At 49.0% G+C, this 23,947-nt stretch overlaps 1 protein-coding gene across 4 annotated transcripts in view; it reads left to right on the top strand.

Annotated features, from left to right (window-relative positions):
- LOC107307690 (uncharacterized) overlaps positions 1-23,947 on the top strand; it is an 80,693-nt gene that overhangs the window by 45,032 nt on the left and 11,714 nt on the right. For all 4 annotated transcript variants that reach the window (XM_085535707.1, XM_085535705.1, XM_085535706.1 and 1 more), the window contains 15 exons: positions 583-636; positions 1,962-2,006; positions 3,130-3,183; positions 3,313-3,357; positions 4,615-4,668; positions 6,230-6,274; positions 6,410-6,463; positions 7,699-7,743; positions 8,437-8,490; positions 9,362-9,469; positions 14,695-14,748; positions 17,876-17,929; positions 20,089-20,133; positions 21,982-22,035; positions 23,405-23,449. In XM_085535707.1, coding sequence (XP_085391833.1) covers positions 583-636; positions 1,962-2,006; positions 3,130-3,183; positions 3,313-3,357; positions 4,615-4,668; positions 6,230-6,274; positions 6,410-6,463; positions 7,699-7,743; positions 8,437-8,490; positions 9,362-9,469; positions 14,695-14,748; positions 17,876-17,929; positions 20,089-20,133; positions 21,982-22,035; positions 23,405-23,449 — 810 coding nt within the window. The remainder of the gene's footprint in view (positions 1-582; positions 637-1,961; positions 2,007-3,129; positions 3,184-3,312; positions 3,358-4,614; positions 4,669-6,229; positions 6,275-6,409; positions 6,464-7,698; positions 7,744-8,436; positions 8,491-9,361; positions 9,470-14,694; positions 14,749-17,875; positions 17,930-20,088; positions 20,134-21,981; positions 22,036-23,404; positions 23,450-23,947) is intronic.

A 23,947-nucleotide genomic window follows, 5' to 3' on the forward strand; every position in this document is an offset into this window, starting at 1 on the left:
CCCCTTATGGGACCCCCCCCCTTTATGGGATCCCACCCCATAACCCCCCAGGACCCCCCTTATGGGACCCCCCTTATGGGACCCCCACCCCATAACCCCCCAGGACTCCCTTATGGGACCCCCCCCTTATGGGATCCCACCCCATAACCCCCCCAGGACCCCCCTTATGGGACCCCCCCTTATGGGACCCCCCAATGAATCCCCTTATGGGACCCTGACCCCATAACCCCTTATAGGACCCCCCTTATAGGATCCCCCTTATGGGACCCTGACCCCATAACCCCTTATGGGATCCCCCTTATGGGACCCTGACCCCATAACCCCTTATGGGACTCCCCTTATGGGACCCTGACCCCATAACCCCTTATAGGATCCCCCTTATGGGACCCTGACCCCATAACCCCTTATGGGACTCCCCTTATGGGACCCTGACCCCATAACCCCTTATAGGATCCCCCTTATGGGACCCTGACCCCATAACTCCTTATGGGACCCCCCTTATGGGACCCTGACCCCATAACCCCTTATGGGACCCCCCTTATGGGATCCCCCTTATGTTCCCCCCCTCATGTTTCCCCGCAGGGTCCCCGTGGGCTGCTGGGCCCCAAAGGACCCCCAGGAATCCCCGGACCACCGGTGAGTGCCACCCCATTAATCCCATTAATCCCATTGACCCCAATAACCCCAATAACCCCATTAACCCCATTGATCCCATTAACCCCATTGATCCCATTAACCCCATTAACCCCATTAATCCCATTGATCCCATTAACCCCATTAACCCCATTAACCCCATTGACCCCATTAACCCCATTGATCCCATTAACCCCATTGATCCCATTAACCCCATTAACCCCATTAATCCCATTAACCCCATTAACCCCATCACCCCCATTGACCCCATTAACCCCATTAACCCTATTAATCCCATTGACCACATTAACCCCATTAACTCCATTGACCCCATTAACCCCATTGACCCCATTAACCCCATTAATCCTATTAACCCCATTAACCCCATTAACCCCATTAACCCCATTAACCCCATTAATCCCATCATCACCCCATTAACCCCATTAACCCTATTAATCCCATTAACCCCATTAACCCCATTAACCCCATTAACCCCATTAACCCCCATTAACCCCATTGCCCCCATTAACCCCATTAACCCCATTGATCCCATTGACCCCATTAACCCCATTAACCCCATTAACCCCATTGATCCCATTAACCCCATTAACCCTATTGACCCCATTAACCCCATTAACCCCATTGATCCCATTAACCCCATTAACCCCATTAACCCCATTAACCCCATTGATCCCATTAACCCCATTAACCCTATTGACCCCATTAACCCCATTAACCCCAATAACCCCATTGATCCCATTAACCCCATTAACCCCATTAACCCCATTAACCCCATTAACCCCATTGATCCCATTAACCCCATTAACCCTATTGCCCCCATTAACCCCATTAACCCCATTGATCCCATTAACCCCATTAACCCCATTAACCCCATTAACCCCATTAACCCCATTAACCCCATTAACCCTATTAATCCCATTAACCCCATTAACCCCATTAACCCCATTAACCCTATTAATCCCATTGACCCCATTGACCCCATTAACCCCATTAATCCTATTAATCCCATTAACCCCATTAACCACATTAACCCTATTAATCCTATTAATCACCCCATTAACCACATTAACCCTATTAATCCCATTAATCCAATTAACCCCATTAACCCTATTAATCCCATTAATCACCCCATTAACCACATTAACCCTATTAATCCTATTAACCCCATTAACCCCATTAACCCCATTAACCCCATTAACCCCATTACCCCATTAACCCCATTGACCCCATTAACCCCATAACCCCATTAACCCCATTGACCCCATTGATCCAGTTAACCCCACTAATTAATTGCTTTGTGTTTGCAGGGAGTGCGAGGGATGGACGGCCCCATTGGCCCTAAAGGGAACCTGGTAATGGGGTCAATGGGGGTAATGGGGTTAATGGGGTCAATGGGGTTAATGGGGTCAATGGGGTTAATGGGGGTAATGGGATTAATGGGGTTAATGGGATCAATGGGGTCAATGGGGTTAATGGGGGTAATGGGGTTAATGGGGTTAATGGGGTTAATGGGGTCAATGGGGTCAATGGGGTCAATGGGGTTAATGGGGTCAATGGGGTCAATGGGGTCAATGGGGTTAATGGGGTCAATGGGGTCAATGGGGTTAATGGGGTTAATGGGGTCAATGGGGATAATGGGGTTAATGGAGTTAATGGGGTCAATGGGGTCAATGGGGTTAATGGGGTCAATGGGGTCAATGGGGTTAATGGAGTTAATGGGGTCAATGGGGTCAATGGGGTTAATGGGGTCAATGGGGTCAATGGGATCAATGGGGTTAATGGGGGTAATGGGGTCAATGGGGTTAATGGGGTTAATGGGGTTAATGGGGTTAATGGGATCAATGGGGTTAATGGGGTCAAAGGGGTTAATGGGGTCAATGGGATCAATGGGGTCAATGGGGTTAATGGGGTTAATGGGGTCAATGGGGTTAATGGTGTTAATGGGGTCAATGGGGTTAATGGGGTTAATGGGATTAATGGGGTTAATGGGGTTAATGGGGTTAATGATGTTAATGGGGTTAATGGGGTTAATGGGGTCAATGGGGTTAATGATGTTAATGGGGTCAATGGGGTTAATGGGGTTAATGGGATTAATGGGGTTAATGGGGTTAATGGGGTTAATGATGTTAATGGGGTTAATGGGGTTAATGGGGTCAATGGGGTTAATGGGGTTAATGGGATTAATGGGGTTAATGGGGTTAATGGGGTTAATGATGTTAATGGGATTAATGGGGTTAATGGGGTTAATGGGGTTAATGATGTTAATGGGGTCAATGGGGTTAATGGGGTTAATGGGATTAATGGGGTTAATGGGGTTAATGGGGTTAATGATGTTAATGGGGTTAATGGGGTTAATGGGGTCAATGGGGTTAATGGCGGGTATTTATGGGATCTATGGGGTATTTGGGGTCGTTATTGTGGTGTATTATGGGATATTATGGGGGTCTCCCATCCCATTTCCCCCCCCCTATTTAGGGTCCCCAAGGAGAGCCCGGCCCCCCCGGTCAGCAGGGGACCCCAGGGACACAGGTGAGACCCCCCCCCAATTTAGGGTCACATGACCCTCATCCCCCCCCCCCATTTAGGGTCATGTGACCCCCCCCCCCCCCTATTTGGGGTCACATGACCAACCCCCAACCCCCCCCCCCCATTTTATAGGGTCTTCCGGGTCCTCAAGGAGCCACGGGACCACCCGGAGAGAAGGTGGGTTTATATGGGATCATATGGGGTTATATGGGGTTATATGGGATTATATGGGGATTATATGGGGTTATATGGGGTTATATGGGGTTATATGGGGTCATATGGGGTTATATGGGGGGATATGGGGTTATATGGGGTTATATGGGGTTATATGGGGTTATATGGGGTTATATGGGGTTATATGGGGTTATATGGGATTATATGGGGTTATATGGGGTTATATGGGGTTATATGGGGTTATATGGGGTCATATGGGGTTATATGGGGGGATATGGGGTTATATGGGGTTATATGGGGGGATATGGGGTTATATGGGGTTATATGGGGGGATATGGGGTTATATGGGGGGATATGGGGTTATATGGGTTTATATGGGGTTATATGGGATTATATGGGGGTATATGGGGTTATATGGGGTTATATGGGGTTATATGGGGGGATATGGGATTATATGGGGTTATATGGGGTGATATGGGGGGATATAGGGTTATATGGGGTTATATGGGATTATATGGGGGGATATGGGGTTATATGGGGTTATATGGGGGGATATGGGGTTATATGGGGTTATATGGGGTTATATGGGATTATATGGGTTTATATGGGGTCATATGGGGTTATATGGGGTTATATGGGATCATATGGGGTTATATGGGATCATATGGGGTTATATGGGATTATATGGGGGGATATGGGGTTATATGGGGTTATATGGGGTTATATGGGATTATATGGGGGGATATGGGGTTATATGGGATCATATGGGGTTATATGGGGTCATATGGGGTTATATGGGGTTATATGGGGTTATATGGGGTCATATGGGGTTATATGGGGTTATATGGGGTTATATGGGATCATATGGGGTTATATGGGGTCTATGGGGTTATATGGGATCATAGGGGTTATATGGGATCATATGGGGTTATATGGGGTTATATGGGGTTATATGGGATTATATGGGGTTATATGGGGTCATATGGGGTTCTATAGGGGGATATGGGGTCATATGGGGTTATATGGGGTCTATGGGGATATATGGGGTCATTATGGGGTTATTTGGGGCCATTTGGGGTGTTTTGGGGTCATTTTGGGGTGTTTGGGGGTCATTTAGGGTGATTTGGGGTCATTTTGGGTTATTTGGGGTCATTTTGGGGTGTTTTGGGGCCATTTTGGGGTGTTTTGGGGTCATTTTGGGGTTATTTGGGGTCATTTTGGGGTGTTTTGGGGTCATTTCTGTCCCCTCTGTTCCTATAGGGTCCCCCAGGGAAACCCGGCCTGCCCGGACCACCCGGAACCGATGGACACCCCGTGAGTCACCACAGGGACCCCATAGATCCCATAGAAACCCATAGATCCCATAGAAACCCATAGAACCCCATAGACCCCTATAGAACCCCATAGAACCCCATAGACCCCATAGATCCTATAGAAACCCATAGAACCCCATAACCCCCCATAGAACCCCATAGACCCCATAGATCTCGTAGACCCCATAGATCCTATAGAAACCCATAGAACCCCATAACCCCCCATAGAACCCCATAGACCCCCATAGAACCCCATAGACCCCATAGATCCTATAGAAACCCATAGAACCCCATAACCCCCCATAGACCCCCATAGAACCTCATAGACCCCCACAGACCCCCATAGAACCCCATAGACCCCCATAGACCCCCATAGAACCCCATAGAACTCCATAGACCACATAGAACCCCATAACCCCATAGACCCCATAGATCCTATAGAAACCCATAGAACCCCATAACCCCCCATAGACCCCCATAAAACCCCATAGATCCCATAGATCCCATAGAAACCCATAGATCTCATAGAAACCCATAGAACCCCATAACCCCCCATAGAACCCCATAACCCCCCATAGGCCACATAGAAACCCATAGAACTCCATAACCACCCATATAACCCCATAAACCCATAGACCCCCATAGAACCCCATAGACCTCCATATCCCCCCATAGACCCCCGTAGAACCCCATAGACCACATAGATCCCCGTAGAACCCCATAGACCACATAGATCCCATAGACCACATAGATCCTATAGAAACCCATAGACCCCCATAACCCCCCATAGACCCCCATAGACCCCATAGAACCCCATAGACCCCCATAGACCCCATAGACCCCATAGATCCCATAGACCCCCATAGATCCCATAGAAACCCATAGAACCCCATAACCCCCCATAGAACCCCATAACCCCCCATAGGCCACATAGAAACCCATAGAACTCCATAACCACCCATATAACCCCATAGAACCCACAGAACCCCATAGACCCCATAGAACCCCATATCCCCCCATAGAACCCCATAACCCCATAGACCCCATAACCCCATAGACCCCCATAGAACCCCATAGAACCCCATATCCCCCTATATAAGCCCATACCCCCCCATATAACCCCATATCTCTCCCATATCCCCCCATATAACCCCATACCCCCCTATATAACCCCATATCCCTCCATATCCCCCCATATAACCCCATATCTTTCCCATATCCCCCCATATCCCCCCCATATAACCCCATATCCCCCCATATAACCCCATATCCCCCCTATATAACCCCATATAACCCCATATAACCCTATATCCCCCCCATATAACCCCTATATCCCCCCATATAACCCCATATCCCCCCCATATAACCCCATATCCCACCCTATATAACCCCATATCCCTCCATATCCCTCCTATATAACCCCATATCCCCCCATATAACCCCATATAACCCCCCATATCCCCCCATATCCCCCCTATATAACCCCATATCCCCCCATATCCCCCCATATCCCCCCCATATAACCCCATATCCCCCCTCATTGCCCCCTATTGTCCCTATAGGGTCACCCCGGCAAGGAGGGTCCCTCAGGCCCCAAAGGCCACCAGGTAACACTTATGGGGTGGGGGGGGGCTGTTAATATGGGGTGGGGGGTGATTATATGGGGTGGGGGGTGATAATATGGGGTGGGGGGGCCTCGACCCCATTGGGAGATACTGACCCCCCCCATCCTTCCCCTATAGGGTCCCCAAGGACCCCAAGGCCCCATTGGATACCCGGGACCACGTGGTGTGAAGGTATGGGGGGATATGGGGAGATATGGGGTTATAGGGGGGGATATGGGGTTATATGGGGTTATAGGGGGGGATATGGGGTTATATGGGGGGGATATGGGGTTATATGGGGGGATATGGGGTTATAGGGGTGGAATATGGGGGGATATGGGGTTATATGGGGGGATATGGGGTTATAGGGATGGGATATGGGGTTATAGGGGGAGATATGGGGTTATATGGGGGGGATATGGGGTTATATGGGGGGATATGGGGTTATATGGGGGAATATGGGGTTATAGGGGGGGATATGGGGTTATATGGGGGGGATATGGGGTTATATGGGGGATATGGGGTTATATGGGGGGATATGGGGTTATAGGGATGGGATATGGGGTTATAGGGGGAGATATGGGGTTATATGGGGGGGATATGGGGTTATATGGGGGATATGGGGTTATAGGGGGGATATGGGGTTATATGGGGGGATATGGGGGGATATGGGGTTATAGGGGGGGATATGGGGTTATAGGGGGGGATATGGGGTTATATGGGGGGGTATGGAGTTATGGGGGGGATATGGGGTTATAGGGGGGGATATGGGGTTATATGGGGTTATATGGGGTGTGATATGGGGGGATATGGGGTTATAGGGTGTTATATGGGGGGATATGGGGTTATATGGTGGCATATGGGGTTATAGGGGTGGGATATGGGGGGATATGGGGTTATATGGGGGGGATATGGGGTTATATGGGGGGGATATGGGGTTATAGGGGTGGGATATGGGGTTATAGGGGGGGATATGGGGTTATATGGGGGGATATGGGGTTATATGGGGGGGATATGGGGTTATAGGGGTGGGATATGGGGTTATAGGGGGGGATATGGGGTTATAGGGGGGGATATGGGGTTATAGGGGGGGATATGGGGGGATATGGGGTTATAGGGGTGGGATATGGGGGGAAATGGGGTTATATGGGGGGATATGGGGTTATATGGGGGAATATGGGGTTATATGGGGTTATATGGGGTGATATGGGGTTATATGGGGGGGTATGGGGTTATATGGGGGGATATGGGGGGATATGGGGGGATATGGGGTTATAGCGGGCGATATGGGGTTATAGGGGGGGATATGGGGTTATAGGGGTGGGATATGGGGTTATATGGGGTTATATGGGATGTGTGGGGCTGGGGGGGGATTTTTGGGGTCAGAAAGGGTAGAATTGGGGTCTGAATGTATCCCCCCCCCCCAGGGAGAGGACGGCATCCGTGGGATCAGCGGCCATAAAGGGGAGAAGGTGAGGGCCCCATAGCTGCCCCATAGCTGCCCCATAGCTGCCCCATAGCTGCCCTATAACTGCCCCATAGCTGCCCTATAGCTGCCCCATAGCTGCCCCATAGCTGCCCCATAGCTGCCCTATAACTGCCCCATAGCTGCCCTATAGCTGCCCCATAGCTGCCCTATAACTGCCCCATAGCTGCCCTATAGCTGCCCCATAGCTGCCCCATAGCTGCCCTATAACTGCCCCATAGCTGCCCTATAGCTGCCCCATAGCTGCCCCATAGCTGCCCCATAGCTGCCCTATAACTGCCCCATAGCTGCCCTATAGCTGCCCCATAACTGCCCCATAGCTGCCCCATAACTGCCCCATAACTGCCCTATAACTGCCCCATAGCTGCCCTATAGCTGCCCCATAGCTGCCCTATAACTGCCCCATAGCTGCCCTATAGCTGCCCCATAACTGCCCCATAGCTGCCCTATAACTGCCCCATAGCTGCCCTATAGCTGCCCCATAGCTGCCCCATAGCTGCCCCATAGCTGCCCTATAACTGCCCCATAGCTGCCCTATAGCTGCCCCATAACTGCCCCATAGCTGCCCCATAGCTGCCCTATATCTGCCCCATAACTGCCCCATAGCTGCCCTATATCTGCCCTATATCTGCCCTATAGCTGCCCCATAGCTGCCCTATAACCGCCCCACACATTTCAGGGTGAAGAAGGATTTCCAGGCTTCAAAGGCGACGTGGGACCCAAAGGAGAGCGGGTAATTGGGGTTAACGAGCTCATTAACACAGTGACTAATTAACGAGCTCATTAGTGAGCTCATTAAATCAATGCCTCATTAACGGGGGTAAATGGGGTTAATGAGCTCATTAACAGCCTCATTAATGAGCTCATTAACTCAGCAACTAATTAAGGGGGTCATTATTGAGCTCATTATCTCAATTGGGTCGTTAACGTGGTCATTAATGAGCTTATTAATGGGGTAATTAATGTGCTCATTACTTTATTAATGGGGTTAATGAGCTCATTACCATATTAATGGGGTAATTAACGAGCTCATTAGCATATTAATTGGGTAAATAATGGACTCATTAGCCTATTGATGGGGTAAATAATGAGCTCATTAGCTTATTAATGTGTTAATTAATGAGATCATCAGCTTATTAATGGGGTTATTAATGAGCTCATTAGCTTATTAACGGGGTAATTAATGAGCTCATAAGCTTATTGTCGGGGTAATTAATGACCTCATTAGCATATTAATGGGGTAATTAATGAACTCATTAGCATATTAACGGGGTAATTAATGAGCTCATTATCTTCTTAACAGGGTAATTAATGAGCTCATTAGCTTATTGATGTGTTAATTAATGAGCTCATTAGCTTATTAATGGCATAATTAATGAGCTCATTAGCTTATTAATGGGTTGATTAATGAGCTCATTAACTTATTAACAGGGTGATTAATGAGCTCATTAGCTTATTAATCATGTGATTATTAATGATTATTAGTGAGCTTGTTAATGACTTAATGAATGACTTGATTAATGACTTAATTAATGACTTATTTAATGACTTAATTGATGCCTTAATTAATGCCTTAATTAATTAATGCCTTAATTACCCCATAGGGTGACGTTGGCGTTCCAGGCTCTCGTGGCCCCGACGGCCCCGAAGGCCCCAAAGGTCGAATGGGGCCCATAGGAGAAGCCGGCCCTATAGGGGCCAATGGAGAGAAGGTGGGACCTATAGAACCCTATAGACCCCATAGGATCCCTATAGAACCCTATAGAGATATAGGATCCCTATAGAACCCTATAGAGATATAGGATCCCCATAGGAGAAGCCGGCCCTATAGGGGCCAATGGAGAGAAGGTGGGACCTATAGAGATATAGGATCCCTATAGAACCCTATAGAGATATAGGATCCCCATAGGAGAAGCCGGCCCTATAGGGGCCAATGGAGAGAAGGTGGGACCTATAGAACCCTATAGAACCCTATAGAACCCTATAGAACCCTATAGAGATATAGGATCCCTATAGAACCCTATAGAGATATAGGATCCCCATAGGAGAAGCCGGCCCTATAGGGGCCAATGGAGAGAAGGTGGGACCTATAGAACCCTATAGACCCCATAGGATCCCTATAGAACCCTATAGAGATATAGGATCCCTATAGAACCCTATAGAGATATAGGATCCCCATAGGAGAAGCCGGCCCTATAGGGGCCAATGGAGAGAAGGTGGGACCTATAGAGATATAGGATCCCTATAGAACCCTATAGAGATATAGGATCCCCATAGGAGAAGCCGGCCCTATAGGGGCCAATGGAGAGAAGGTGGGACCTATAGAACCCTATAGAACCCTATAGAACCCTATAGAACCCTATAGAGATATAGGATCCCTATAGAACCCTATAGAGATATAGGATCCCCATAGGAGAAGCCGGCCCTATAGGGGCCAATGGAGAGAAGGTGGGACCTATAGAACCCTATAGACCCCATAGGAACCCTATAGAGATATAGGATCCCTATAGAACCCTATAGACACCATAGGAACCCTATAGAGATATAGGATCCCTATAGAACCCTATAGACACCATAGGAACCCTATAGAGATATAGGATCCCCATAGGAGAAGCCGGCCCTATAGGGGCCAATGGAGAGAAGGTGGGACCTATAGAACCCTATAGAACCCTATAGAACCCTATAGAGATATAGGATCCCTATAGAACCCTATAGAACCCTATAGAGCCCATAGGAACCCTATAGAGATATAGGATCCCTATAGAACCCTATAGAGATATAGGATCCCCATAGGAGAAGCCGGCCCTATAGGGGCCAATGGAGAGAAGGTGGGACCTATAGGAACCCTATAGAACCCTATAGAACCCTATAGACACCATAGGAACCCTATAGAGATATAGGATCCCTATAGAACCCTATAGAGCCCATAGGAACCCTATAGAGATATAGGATCCCTATAGAACCCTATAGAGATATAGGATCCCCATAGGAGAAGCCGGCCCTATAGGGGCCAATGGAGAGAAGGTGGGACCTATAGAACCCTATAGAGATATAGGATCCCTATAGAGATATAGGATCCCTATAGAACCCTATAGAGATATAGGATCCCTATAGAACCCTATAGAGATATAGGATCCCCATAGGAGAAGCCGGCCCTATAGGGGCCAATGGAGAGAAGGTGGGACCTATAGAACCCTATAGACCCCATAGGAACCCTATAGAACCCTATAGAGATATAGGATCCCTATAGAACCCTATAGAGATATAGGATCCCTATAGAACCCTATAGAGATATAGGATCCCTATAGAACCCTATAGAGATATAGGATCCCTATAGAACCCTATAGACCCCATAGGATCCCTATAGAACCCTATAGACACCATAGGAACCCTATAGAGATATAGGATCCCCATAGGAGAACCCGGCCCTATAGGGGCCAATGGAGAGAAGGTGGGACCTATAGAACCCTATAGACCACATAGGAACCCTATAGAACCCTATAGAGATATAGGATCCCTATAGAACCCTATAGAGCCCATAGGAACCCTATAGAGATATAGGATCCCCATAGGAGAACCCGGCCCTATAGGGGCCAATGGAGAGAAGGTGGGACCTATAGAGATATAGAATCCCCTATAGAGATATAGGATCCCTATAGAACCCTATAGACACCATAGGAACCCTATAGAGATATAGGATCCCTATAGAACCCTATAGAGATATAGGATCCCCATAGGAGAACCCGGCCCTATAGGGGCGAATGGAGAGAAGGTGGGACCTATAGAACCCTATAGAACCCTATAGAACCCTATAGAACCCTATAGACACCATAGGATCCCCTATAGAACCCTATAGAGATATAGGATCCCCTATAGAACCCTATAGAGATATAGGATCCCTATAGAGATATAGGATCCCTATAGAACCCTATAGAGATATAGGATCCCTATAGAACCCTATAGAGATATAGGATCCCTATAGAACCCTATAGAGATATAGGATCACTATAGAACCCTATAGAGCCCATAGGAACCATATAGAGATATAGGATCCCTATAGAACCCTATAGACACCATAGGAACCCTATAGAGATATAGGATCCCTATAGAACCCTATAGAGCCCATAGGAACCCTATAGAGATATAGGATCCCTATAGAACCCTATAGAGATATAGGATCCCCATAGGAGAACCCGGCCCTATAGGGGCCAATGGAGAGAAGGTGGGACCTATAGAACCCTATAGACCCTATAGGAACCCTATAGAACCCTATAGAGATATAGGATCCGTATAGAACCCTATAGAGATATAGGATCCCTATAGAACCCTATAGAGATATAGGATCCCTATAGAACCCTATAGAGATATAGGATCCCTATAGAACCCTATAGACACCATAGGAACCCTATAGAGATATAGGATCCCTATAGAGATATAGGATCCCTATAGAACCCTATAGAGATATAGGATCCCTATAGAACCCTATAGAGATATAGGATCCCTATAGAACCCTATAGAGATATAGGATCCTTATAGAACCCTATAGAGATATAGGATCCCTATAGAACCCTATAGAGATATAGGATCCCCATAGGAGAAGCCGGCCCTATAGGGGCCAATGGAGAGAAGGTGGGACCTATAGAACCCTATAGACCCTATAGGAACCCTATAGAACCCTATAGAGATATAGGATCCGTATAGAACCCTATAGACACCATAGGAACCCTATAGAACCCTATAGAGATATAGGATCCCTATAGAACCCTATAGAGATATAGGATCCTTATAGAACCCTATAGAGATATAGGATCCCCATAGGAGAAGCCGGCCCTATAGGGGCCAATGGAGAGAAGGTGGGACCTATAGAACCCTATAGAGATATAGGATCCCTATAGAACCCTATAGAGCCCATAGGAACCCTATAGAGATATAGGATCCCTATAGAACCCTATAGAGATATAGGATCCCTATAGAACCCTATAGACACCATAGGAACCCTATAGAACCCTATAGAGATATAGGATCCCTATAGGACCCTATAGACACCATAGGAACCCTATAGAGATATAGGATCCCTATAGAACCCTATAGAGATATAGGATCCCCATAGGAGAACCCGGCCCTATAGGGGCCAATGGAGAGAAGGTGGGACCTATAGAACCCTATAGAGATATAGGATCCCTATAGAACCCTATAGAGATATAGGATCCCTATAGAACCCTATAGAGATATAGGATCCCTATAGAGATATAGGATCCCTATAGAACCCTATAGAGATATAGGATCCCCATAGGAGAAGCCGGCCCTATAGGGGCCAATGGAGAGAAGGTGGGACCTATAGAACCCTATAGACCCCATAGGAACCCTATAGAACCCTATAGAACCCTATAGAGCCCATAGGAACCCTACAGAGATATAGGATCCCTATAGAACCCTATAGAGATATAGGATCCCTATAGAACCCTATAGACACCATAGGATCCCTATAGAACCCTATAGACCCCATAGGATCCCTATAGAACCCTATAGACACCATAGGATCCCTATAGAACCCTATAGACCCCATAGGATCCCTATAGAACCCTATAGACACCATAGGAACCCTATAGAGATATAGGATCCCTATAGAACCCTATAGAGATATAGGATCCCTATAGAACCCTATAGAGATATAGGATCCCCATAGGAGAACCCGGCCCTATAGGGGCCAATGGAGAGAAGGTGGGACCTATAGAACCCTATAGAGATATAGGATCCCTATAGAGCCCATAGGAACCCTATAGAGATATAGGATCCCTATAGAGCCCATAGGAACCCTATAGAGATATAGGATTCCTATAGAACCCTATAGAGATATAGGATCCCTATAGAACCCTATAGAGATACAGGATCCCCATAGAACCCTATAGAGATATAGGATCCCTATAGAACCCTATAGACACCATAGGAACCCTATAGAGATATAGGATCCCTATAGAACCCTATAGAGATATAGGATCCCCATAGGAGAAGCCGGCCCTATAGGGGCCAATGGAGAGAAGGTGGGACCTATAGAACCCTATAGACCCCATAGGAACCCTATAGAACCCTATAGAACCCTATAGAGATATAGGATCCCTATAGAACCCTATAGAGATATAGGATCCCCATAGGAGAAGCCGGCCCTATAGGGGCCAATGGAGAGAAGGTGGGACCTATAGAACCCTATAGACCCCATAGGATCCCTATAGAACCCTATAGAGATATAGGATCCCTATAGAACCCTATAGAGATATAGGATCCCCATAGGAGAACCCGGCCCTATAGGGACCAATGGAGAGAAGGTGGGACCTATAGAACCCTATAGAACCCTATAGAACCCTATAGAGATATAGGATCCCTATAGAACCCTATAGACACCATAGGAACCCTATAGAGATATAGGATCCCTATAGAACCCTATAGACACCTTAGGAACCCTATAGAGATATAGGATCCCCTATAGAGATATAGGATCCCTATAGAACCCTATAGAGATATAGGATCCCTATAGAACCCTATAGAGATATAGGATCCCCATAGAACCCTATAGAGCCCATAGGATCCCTATAGAACCCTATAGACACCATAGGAAACCTATAGAACCCATAGAAACCCTATAGAGCCATAGGAACCCTATAGAGACCATAGGATTCCCATAGAACCCATAGGAACCCTATAGAGACATAGGAACCCTGTAGAACCCATAGGATCCCCTATAGACTCCATAGGATCCCCCTATAGGATCCCCTATATACTCCCCTATAGGATCCCCTATAGACCCCACAGGATCCCCCATAGGATCCCTCTTAGACCCCATAGGATCCCCTATAGACCCCATAGGATCCCCTATAGGATCCCCTATAGACCCTATAGGATCCCCTATAGGATCCCCTATAGATCCTCTGCTCTCCTATAGGGTAAACTGGGGGTGCCGGGACTGCCAGGTTACCCAGGAAGGCAAGGCCCCAAGGTGAGTGTGGGGCTGCCCCATAGATCCCATGGCCCCATAAATCCCATTACCCCATAGATCCCATTACCCCATAGATCCCATTACCCCATAAGTCCCATTACCCCATAGATCCCATTACCCCATAGATCCCATTACCCCATAAATCCCATCACCCCATAAATCCCATTACCCCATAGATCCCATTACCCCATAGATCCCATTACCCCATAAGTCCCATTACCCCATAAGTCCCATTACCCCATAGATCCCATTACCCCATAGATCCCATTACCCCATAAATCCCATCACCCCATAAATCCCATTACCCCATAGATCCCATTACCCCATAGATCCCATTACCCCATAAGTCCCATTACCCCATAAGTCCCATTACCCCATAGATCTCATTACCCCATAAATCCCATTACCCCATAAATCCCATTACCCCATAGATCCCATTACCCCATAAATCCCATTACCCCATAGATCCCATCACCCCATAGATCCCATTACCCCATAAATCCCATTGCCCCATAAGTCCCATTACCCCATAGATCCCATTACCCCATAGATCCCATTACCCCATAAGTCCCATTACCCCATAGATCCCATTACCCCATAAGTCCCATTGCCCCCATAAATCCCATTACCCCATAAGTCCCATCGCCCCATAAATCCCATTACCCCATAAATCCCATTACCCCATAGATCCCATTAATTACCCCATAAATCCCATTACCCCATAAGTCCCATTACCCCATAGATCCCATTACCCCATAGATCCCATTACCCCATAGGATCCCATTACCCCATAAATCCCATTACCCCATAGATCCCATTACCCCATAAATCCCATTACCCCATAGATCCCATTACCCCATAGATCCCATTGCCCCATAGGATCCCATTACCCCATAAATCCCATTACCCCATAAGTCCCATTACCCCATAAATCCCATTACCCCATAAGTCCCATTACCCCATAGATCCCATTACCCCATAAGTCCCATTACCCCATAGATCCCATTACCCCATAGATCCCATTGCCCCATAAGTCCTATTACCCCATAAGTCCCATTACCCCATAGATCCCATTACCCCATAGATCCCATTGCCCCATAAGTCCCATTACCCCATAAATCCCATTACCCCATAAGTCCCATTACCCCATAAATCCCATTACCCCATAAGTCCCATTACCCCATAAGTCCCATCACCCCATAAGTCCCATTACCCCATAGATCCCATCACCCCATAAGTCCCATTGCCCCATAAATCCCATTACCCCATAAGTCCCATTGCCCCATAGATCCCATTACCCCATAAATCCCATTGCCCCATAAATCCCATTACCCCATAAATCCTATTACCCCATAGATCCCATTACCCCATAGATCCCATTGCCCCATAGATCCCATTACCCCATAAATCCCATTACCCCCATAACCCCTTCTGACCCCATAACCCCCTTCTGACCCCATAACCCCCTCTGACCCCATATCCCCCTATGACCCCATAAGCCCCTTATGACCCTATAACCCCCTTAAGACCCTATAACCTTCTTTGACCCCATAACCCTTCTGACCCCATAACCCCCTTCTGACCCTATAACCCTTCTGACCCCATAACCCCCTTCTAACCCCATAATCCCCTTCTGACCCTATAACCTCCTCTGACCCTATAACCCGCTTATGACCCTATAACCCCCCTCTGACCCCATAACCCTTCTGACCCCATAACCCCCTTCTGACCCTATAACCCCCTTCTAACCCCATAACCCCTTTATGACCCCATAACCCCCTTCTGACCCTATAAAACCATTCTGACCCTATAACCCATTCTGACCCCATAACCCCCTTCTGACCCTATAACCCTCCTCTGACCCCATAACCCTTCTGACCCTATAACCCATTCTGACCCCATAACCCCTTTATGACCCCACAACCCTCTTCTGACCCTATAACCCTTCTGACCCTATAACCCATTCTGACCCCATAACCCCTTTATGACCCCATAACCCTCTTCTGACCCTATAACCCCCTCTGACCCCATAACCCTTCTGACCCTATAACCCCTTCTGACCCTATAACCCATTCAGACCCTATAACCCCCTCTGACCCCATAACCCCCTTCTGACCCCATAACCCCCTTCTGACCCCATAACCCCCTTATGACCCCATAACCCCCTTATGACCCCATAACCCCCTTATGACCCTATAACCCTTCTGACCCTATAACCCATTCAGACCCTATAACCCCCTCTGACCCCATAACCCCCTTCTGACCCCATAACCCTTCTGACCCTATAACCCATTCTGACCCCATAACCCTTCTGACCCCATAACCCCTTTATGACCCCATAACCCTCTTCTGACCCCATAACCCTTCTGACCCTATAAAACCCTTCTGACCCTATAATCCTTCTGACCCTATAACCCCTTTATGACCCCATAAACCTTCTGACCCTATAACCCCCTCTGACCCCATAACCCTCTTCTGACCCTATAACCCCCTTATGACCCCATAACCCTTCTGACCCTATAACCCCCTCTGACCCCATAACCCTTCTGACCCCATAACCCCCTTCTGACCCTATAACCCATTCTGACCCTATAACCCCCTTCTGACCCTATAACCCATTCTGACCCCATAACCCCCTTCTGACCCCATAATCCCCTTCTGACCCTATAACCTCCTCTGACCCTATAACCCGCTTATGACCCTATAACCCCCCTCTGACCCCATAACCCTTCTGACCCCATAACCCTTCTGACCCCATAACCCCCTTCTGACCCCATAACCCCCTTATGACCCTATAACCCTCCTCTGACCCCATAACCCCCTTCTGACCCCATAACCCTTCTGACCTCATAACCCCCTTCTGACCCCATAACCCCCTTATGACCCCATAACCCCCTTATGACCCCATAACCCTTCTGACCCTATAACCCCCTCTGACCCTATAAAACCCTTCTGACCCTATAACCCATTCTGACCCCATAACCCCCTCTGACCCTATAACCCCCTCTGACCCCATAACCCTCTTCTGACCCTATAACCCTTCTGACCCTATAAAACCCTTATGACCCTATAACCCATTCTGACCCTATAACCCATTCTGACCCTATAACCCATTCTGACCCTATAGGGCTCTCAGGGGTTCCCGGGCTTCCCAGGCACCAATGGTGAGAAGGGAATGAGGGTGAGTGACCCTATAAGGATATGGGGTGGGCTATGGGGTGGGCTATGGGGTGGGCTATGGGGTTACTGCTATAGGGCCATGGACCGCTATGGGGTGGGCTATGGGGTGGGCTATGGGGTGGATGCTATGGGGTTGGCTATGGGGTGGGTGCTATGGTGTGGGCTATGGGGTGGGCTATGGGGTGGGTGCTATAGGGTGGGCTATGGGGTGGGCTATGGGGTGGGTGCTATAGGGTGGGCTATAGGGTGGGGGCTATAGGGTGGGTGCTATAGGGTGGGCTATGGGGTGGGTGCTATAGGGTGGGCTATGGGGTGGGTGCTATGGGGTGGGTGCTATGGGGTGGGCTATAGGGTGGGCTATGGGGTGGGTGCTATAGGGTGGGCTATGGGGTGGATGCTATAGGGTGGGCTATGGGGTGGGCTATAGGGTGGGCTATGGGGTGGGATATGGGGTGGGCTATAAGGTGGGCTACGGGGTGGGCTATGGGGTGGGCTATGGGGTTACTGCTATAGGGCCATGGACGGCTATGGGGTGGGCTATAGGGTGGGCTATGGGGTGGGCTATGGGGTTGGCTATAGGGTGGGCTATGGGGTGGGTGATATGGGGTGGGCTATGGGGTGGGTGCTATGGGGTGGGCTATAGGGTGGGCTATAGGGTGGGCTATAGGGTGGGCTATGGGGTGGGTGATATGGGGTGGGCTATAGGGTGGGCTATGGGGTGGGCTATAGGGTGGGCTATGGGGTTGGCTATAGGGTGGGCTATGGGGTGGGATATGGGGTGGGTGCTATAGGGTGGGCTATAGGGTGGGCTATGGGGTGGGCTATGGGGTGGGCTATGGGGTGGGTGCTATGGGGTGGGCTATGGGGTGGGCTATGGGGTGGGCTATGGGGTGGGATATGGGGTGGGCTATGGGGTTACTGCTATAGGGCCATGGACCGCTATGGGGTGGGCTATGGGGTGGGGGCTATAGGGTGGGCTATGGGGTGGGCTATGGGGTGGGCTATGGGGTGGGTGCTATAGGGTGGGTGCTATGGGGTGGGCGCTATGGGGTGGGCTATGGGGTGGGCTATGGGGTGGGCTATAGGGTGGGCTATAGGGTGGGCTATGGGGTGGGCTATGGGGTGGGCTATGGGGTGGGTGCTATAGGGTGGGCTATGGGTTGGGCTATGGGGTGGGCTATAGGGTGGGTGCTATGGGGCCATGAACTGCTATGGGGTGAGCTATGGGGTGGGACCTATGGGGTGCTATGGGGCCCTATGGGGTGCTATGGGGCACTATGGGGTGCTATGGGGTGCTATGGGGTGCTATAGGGTGCTATGGGGTGCTATGGGGTCACTATGGGGCCCTATGGGGTCGCTATGGGGTCGCTATGGGGCCCTATGCGGTGCTATGGGGCACTATGGGTCGCTATGGGGCCCTATGGGTTTGCTATGGGGCACTATGGGGTGCTATGGGGCCCTATGGGGTGCTATGGGGCGCTATGGGGTGCTGTGGGGTGCTATGGGGCCCTATGGGGTACTATGGGGCCCTATGGGGTCGCTATGGGGCCCTATGGGGTGCTATGGGGCGCTATGCGGTTGCTATGGGGCCCTATGGGGTGCTATGGGGCCCTCTGGGGCGCTATGGGGTGCTATGGGGCGCTATGGGGTCGCTATGGGGCCCTATGGGGTGCTATGGGGCCCTATGGGGTCGCTATGGGGCCCTATGGGATGCTATGGGGTGCTATGGGGTTGCTATGGGGCCCTGTGGGGTGCTATAGGGCCGTATGGGGTGCTATGGGGCCCTATGGGGTGCTATGGGGCCCTATGGGGTCGCTATGGGGTCGCTATGGGGCCCTATGGGATGCTATGGGGTGCTATGGGGCGCTATGGGGTGCTATGGGGCGCTATGGGGTGCTATGGGGTCGCTATGGGTCGCTATGGGGCTCTATGGGACCCTATGGGGTGCTATAGGGCCGTATGGGGTGCTATGGGGTCGCTATGGGGCCCTATGGGGCGCTATGGGGTCGCTATGGGGCCCTATGGGGTGCTATGGGACCCTATAGGGCGCTATGGGGTTGCTATGGGGTGCTATGGGGCCCTATGGGGCGCTATGGGACTCTATGGGTCGCTATGGGGTGGCTATGGGGCGCTATGGGTCATTGCTGCTCTGTCCTATAGGGTTTGTCGGGGAAGTCGGGACCCAGGGGTGAGCGCGGCCCCACGGTGAGTTAATCCCATAACCCCATAACCCCCATAATCCCATAATCCTATAACCCCATAACCCCATAATCCTATAACCCCATAATCCTATAACCCCATAACCCCATAATCCTATAACCCCCATAATCCTATAACCCCATAATCCTATAACCCCATAACCCCATAATCCCATAATCCCATAACCCCCATAATCCCATAGTCCCATAACCCCCATAATCCCATAATCCTATAACCCCCATAATCCCATAACCCCATAATCCCATAATCCCAATCCCATAATCCTATAACCCCCATAATCCTATAACCCCCATAACCCCCATAATCCCATAACCCTATAACCCCATAATCCCATAATCCTATAACCCCCATAATCCCATAATCCCATAATCCCATAACCCCATAACCCCATAATCCTATAACCCCCATAACCCCATAATCCTATAACCCCATAACCCCATAACCCCATAATCCCCATTCCATAGCCCTATAATATCAATCCCATAATCCCAGTCCCATAACCCCAATCCCATAACCCTATAACCCCCATAACCCCATAATCCTATAACCCCCATAACCCTATAACCCCATAACCCCATAATCCTATAACCCCCATAATCCTATAACCCCCATAATCCCATAATCCTATAACCCCCATAATCCTATAACCCCCATAATCCCATAATCCTATAACCCCCATAATCCCATAACCCCATAATCCTATAACCCCAATCCTATAACCCTATAACCCCCATAACCCCCATAACCCTATAACCCCATAACCCCCATAATCCCATAACCCTATAACCCCATAACCCTATAACCCCCATAACCCCCATAATCCTATAACCCCCATAACCCTATAACCCCCATAATCCTATAATCCTATAACCCCATAATCCCATAACCCCAATCCCATAATCCTATAACCCCAATCCCATAACCCTATAACCCCATCCCATAACCCCAATCCTATAACCCTATAACCCCCATAACCCCCATAACCCTATAACCCCATAACCCCCATAATCCCATAACCCTATAACCCCATAACCCTATAACCCCCATAACCCCCATAATCCTATAACCCCCATAACCCCATAATCCTATAACCCCATAATCCTATAACCCCATAATCCCATAACCCCATAATCCTATAACCCCCATAATCCTATAACCCCCATAACCCTATAACCCCATAACCCTATAACCCCAATCCCATAACCCCAATCCCATAACCCCAATCCCATAACCCCCATAATCCCATAATCCTATAACCCCCATAATCCTATAACCCCCATAATCCCATAACCCCATAACCCCATAATCCTATAACCCCATAATCCCATAATCCTATAACCCCCATAATCCTATAACCCCCATAATCCTATAACCCCATAATCCCATAATCCTATAACCCCATAATCCCATAATCCTATAACCCCCATAATCCCATAACCCCCATAACCCCATAATCCTATAACCCCCATAATCCTATAACCCCCATAACCCCATAATCCCATAATCCTATAACCCCCATAATCCCATAACCCCATAATCCTATAACCCCCATAATCCCATAATCCTATAACCCCATAATCCCATAACCCCATAACCCCATAATCCCCATAATCCTATGACCCGATAACCCTATAACCCCCATAATCCTATAACCCCATAATCCTATAACCCCATAATCCTATAACCCCCATAATCCCATAATCCTATAACCCCCATAATCCTATAATCCTATAACCCCATAATCCTATAACCCCCATAATCCTATAACCCCAATCCCATAACCCCATAACCCTATAACCCCATTAATGAATTAATCCCATTAATCCCCTATAGGGTCCTCGGGGTCAGCGGGGTCCGCGAGGAGCCACCGGCAAATCAGGAGCCAAGGTGAGTTATGGGGTCAGCTTATAGGGTCAGGTTATAGGGTTATGGGGTCAGGTTATAGGGTCAGGTTATAGGGTTATGGGGTTATGGGGTGATTTATGGGGTTATGGGGTTATGGGGTCAGGTTATGGGGTTATGGGGTGAGTTATGGGGTTATAGGGTTATGGGGTGAGTTATGGGGTCAGGTTATGGGGTTATGGGGTGAGTTATGGGGTCAGGTTATGGGGTGATTTATGGGGTCAGGTTATGGGGTCAGGTTATGGGGTGATTTATGGGGTAAGGTTATGGGGTTATGGGGTGATTTATGGGGTTATGGGGTGATTGTGGTTATGGGGTTATGGGGTTATGGGGTTTATGGGGTTATGGGGTCAGGTTATGGGTTATGGGGTCAGGTTATGGGGTGAATTATGGGGTCAGGTTATAGGGTGAGTTATGGGGTCAGGTTATGGGGTGATTTATGGGGTTATGGGGTCAGGTTATGGGGTGAATTATGGGGTCAGGTTATGGGGTGAGTTATGGGGTGAGTTATGGGGTGAGTTATGGGGTCAGGTTATGGGGTGAGTTATGGGGTCAGGTTATGGGGTGAGTTATGGGGTGGGTTATGGGGTCAGGTTATGGGGTTATGGGGTGATTTATGGGGTTATGGGGTTAGGTTATGGGGTTATGGGGTGATTTATGGGGTTATGGGGTTAGGTTATAGGGTTATGGGGTTATGGGGTTATAGGGTTATGGGGTCAGGTTATGGGGTCAGGTTATGGGGTGAGTTATGGGGTCAGGTTATGGGGTTATAGGGTTATGGGGTTATGGGGTTATGGGGTCAGGTTATGGGGTTATGGGGTTATAGGGTTATGGGGTTATGGGGTTATGGGGTCAGGTTATGGGGTTATGGGGTTATGGGGTTATGGGGTTATGGGGTCAGGTTATGGGGTCAGGTTATGGGGTGAGTTATGGGGTCAGGTTATGGGGTTATAGGGTTATTTATGGGGTTATGGGGTCAGGTTATGGGGTGATTTATGGGGTCAGGTTATAGGGTTATGGGGTCAGGTTATGGGGTGATTTATGGGGTTATGGGGTCAGGTTATGGGTTATGGGGTGATTTATGGGGTTATGGGGTGATTGTGGTTATGGGGTTATGGGGTTTATGGGGTTATGGGGTCAGGTTATGGGTTATGGGGTGATTTATGGGGTCAGGTTATGGGGTGATTGGGTTATGGGGTGATTGTGGTTATGGGTTTATGGGGTGATTATGGTTATGGGGTGATTATGGTTATGGGGTTTATGGGGTTTATGGGGTTATGGGGTGATTGTGGTTATGGGGTTTATGGGATTATGGGGTTTCTGGGGTCCCCTCCATCCCCCTTTGATCCTATAGGGCACGTCGGGCAGCGATGGACCACATGGACCCACAGGAGAGAGGGTGAGAGCAATGGGGCGGCCATATAGGGGTTATGGGGTGACCCTATAGGGGGTATGGGGTGACCCTATAGGGGTTATGGGGTGACCCTATAGGGGTTATGGGGTGACCCTATAGGGCCAGGATCCTATAGGGGTGGGTGACCCTATAGGGGTTATGGGGTGACCCTATAGGGGTTATGGGGTGACCCTATAGGGCCAGGATCCTATAGGGGTGGGTGACCCTATAGGGGTTATGGGGTGACCCTATAGGGGTTATGGGGTGACCCTATAGGGCCGGGATCATATAGGGTGGGTGACCCTATAGGGGTTATGGGGTGACCCTATAGGGGTTATGGGGTGACCCTATAGGGCCAGGATCCTATAGGGTGGGGGGACCCTATAGGGGTTATGGGGTGACCCTATAGGGCTGGGATCCTATAGGGTGGGGGGACCCTATAGGGCTGGGATCATATGGGGTGGGGTGACCCTATAGGGGTTATGGGGTGACCCTATAGGGCCG

Source organism: Coturnix japonica, unplaced genomic scaffold (assembly GCF_054131305.1).
Source record: "Coturnix japonica strain WE unplaced genomic scaffold, WE-NBRP24 Scf157, whole genome shotgun sequence".
NCBI classification, from domain to species: domain Eukaryota; kingdom Metazoa; phylum Chordata; class Aves; order Galliformes; family Phasianidae; genus Coturnix; species Coturnix japonica.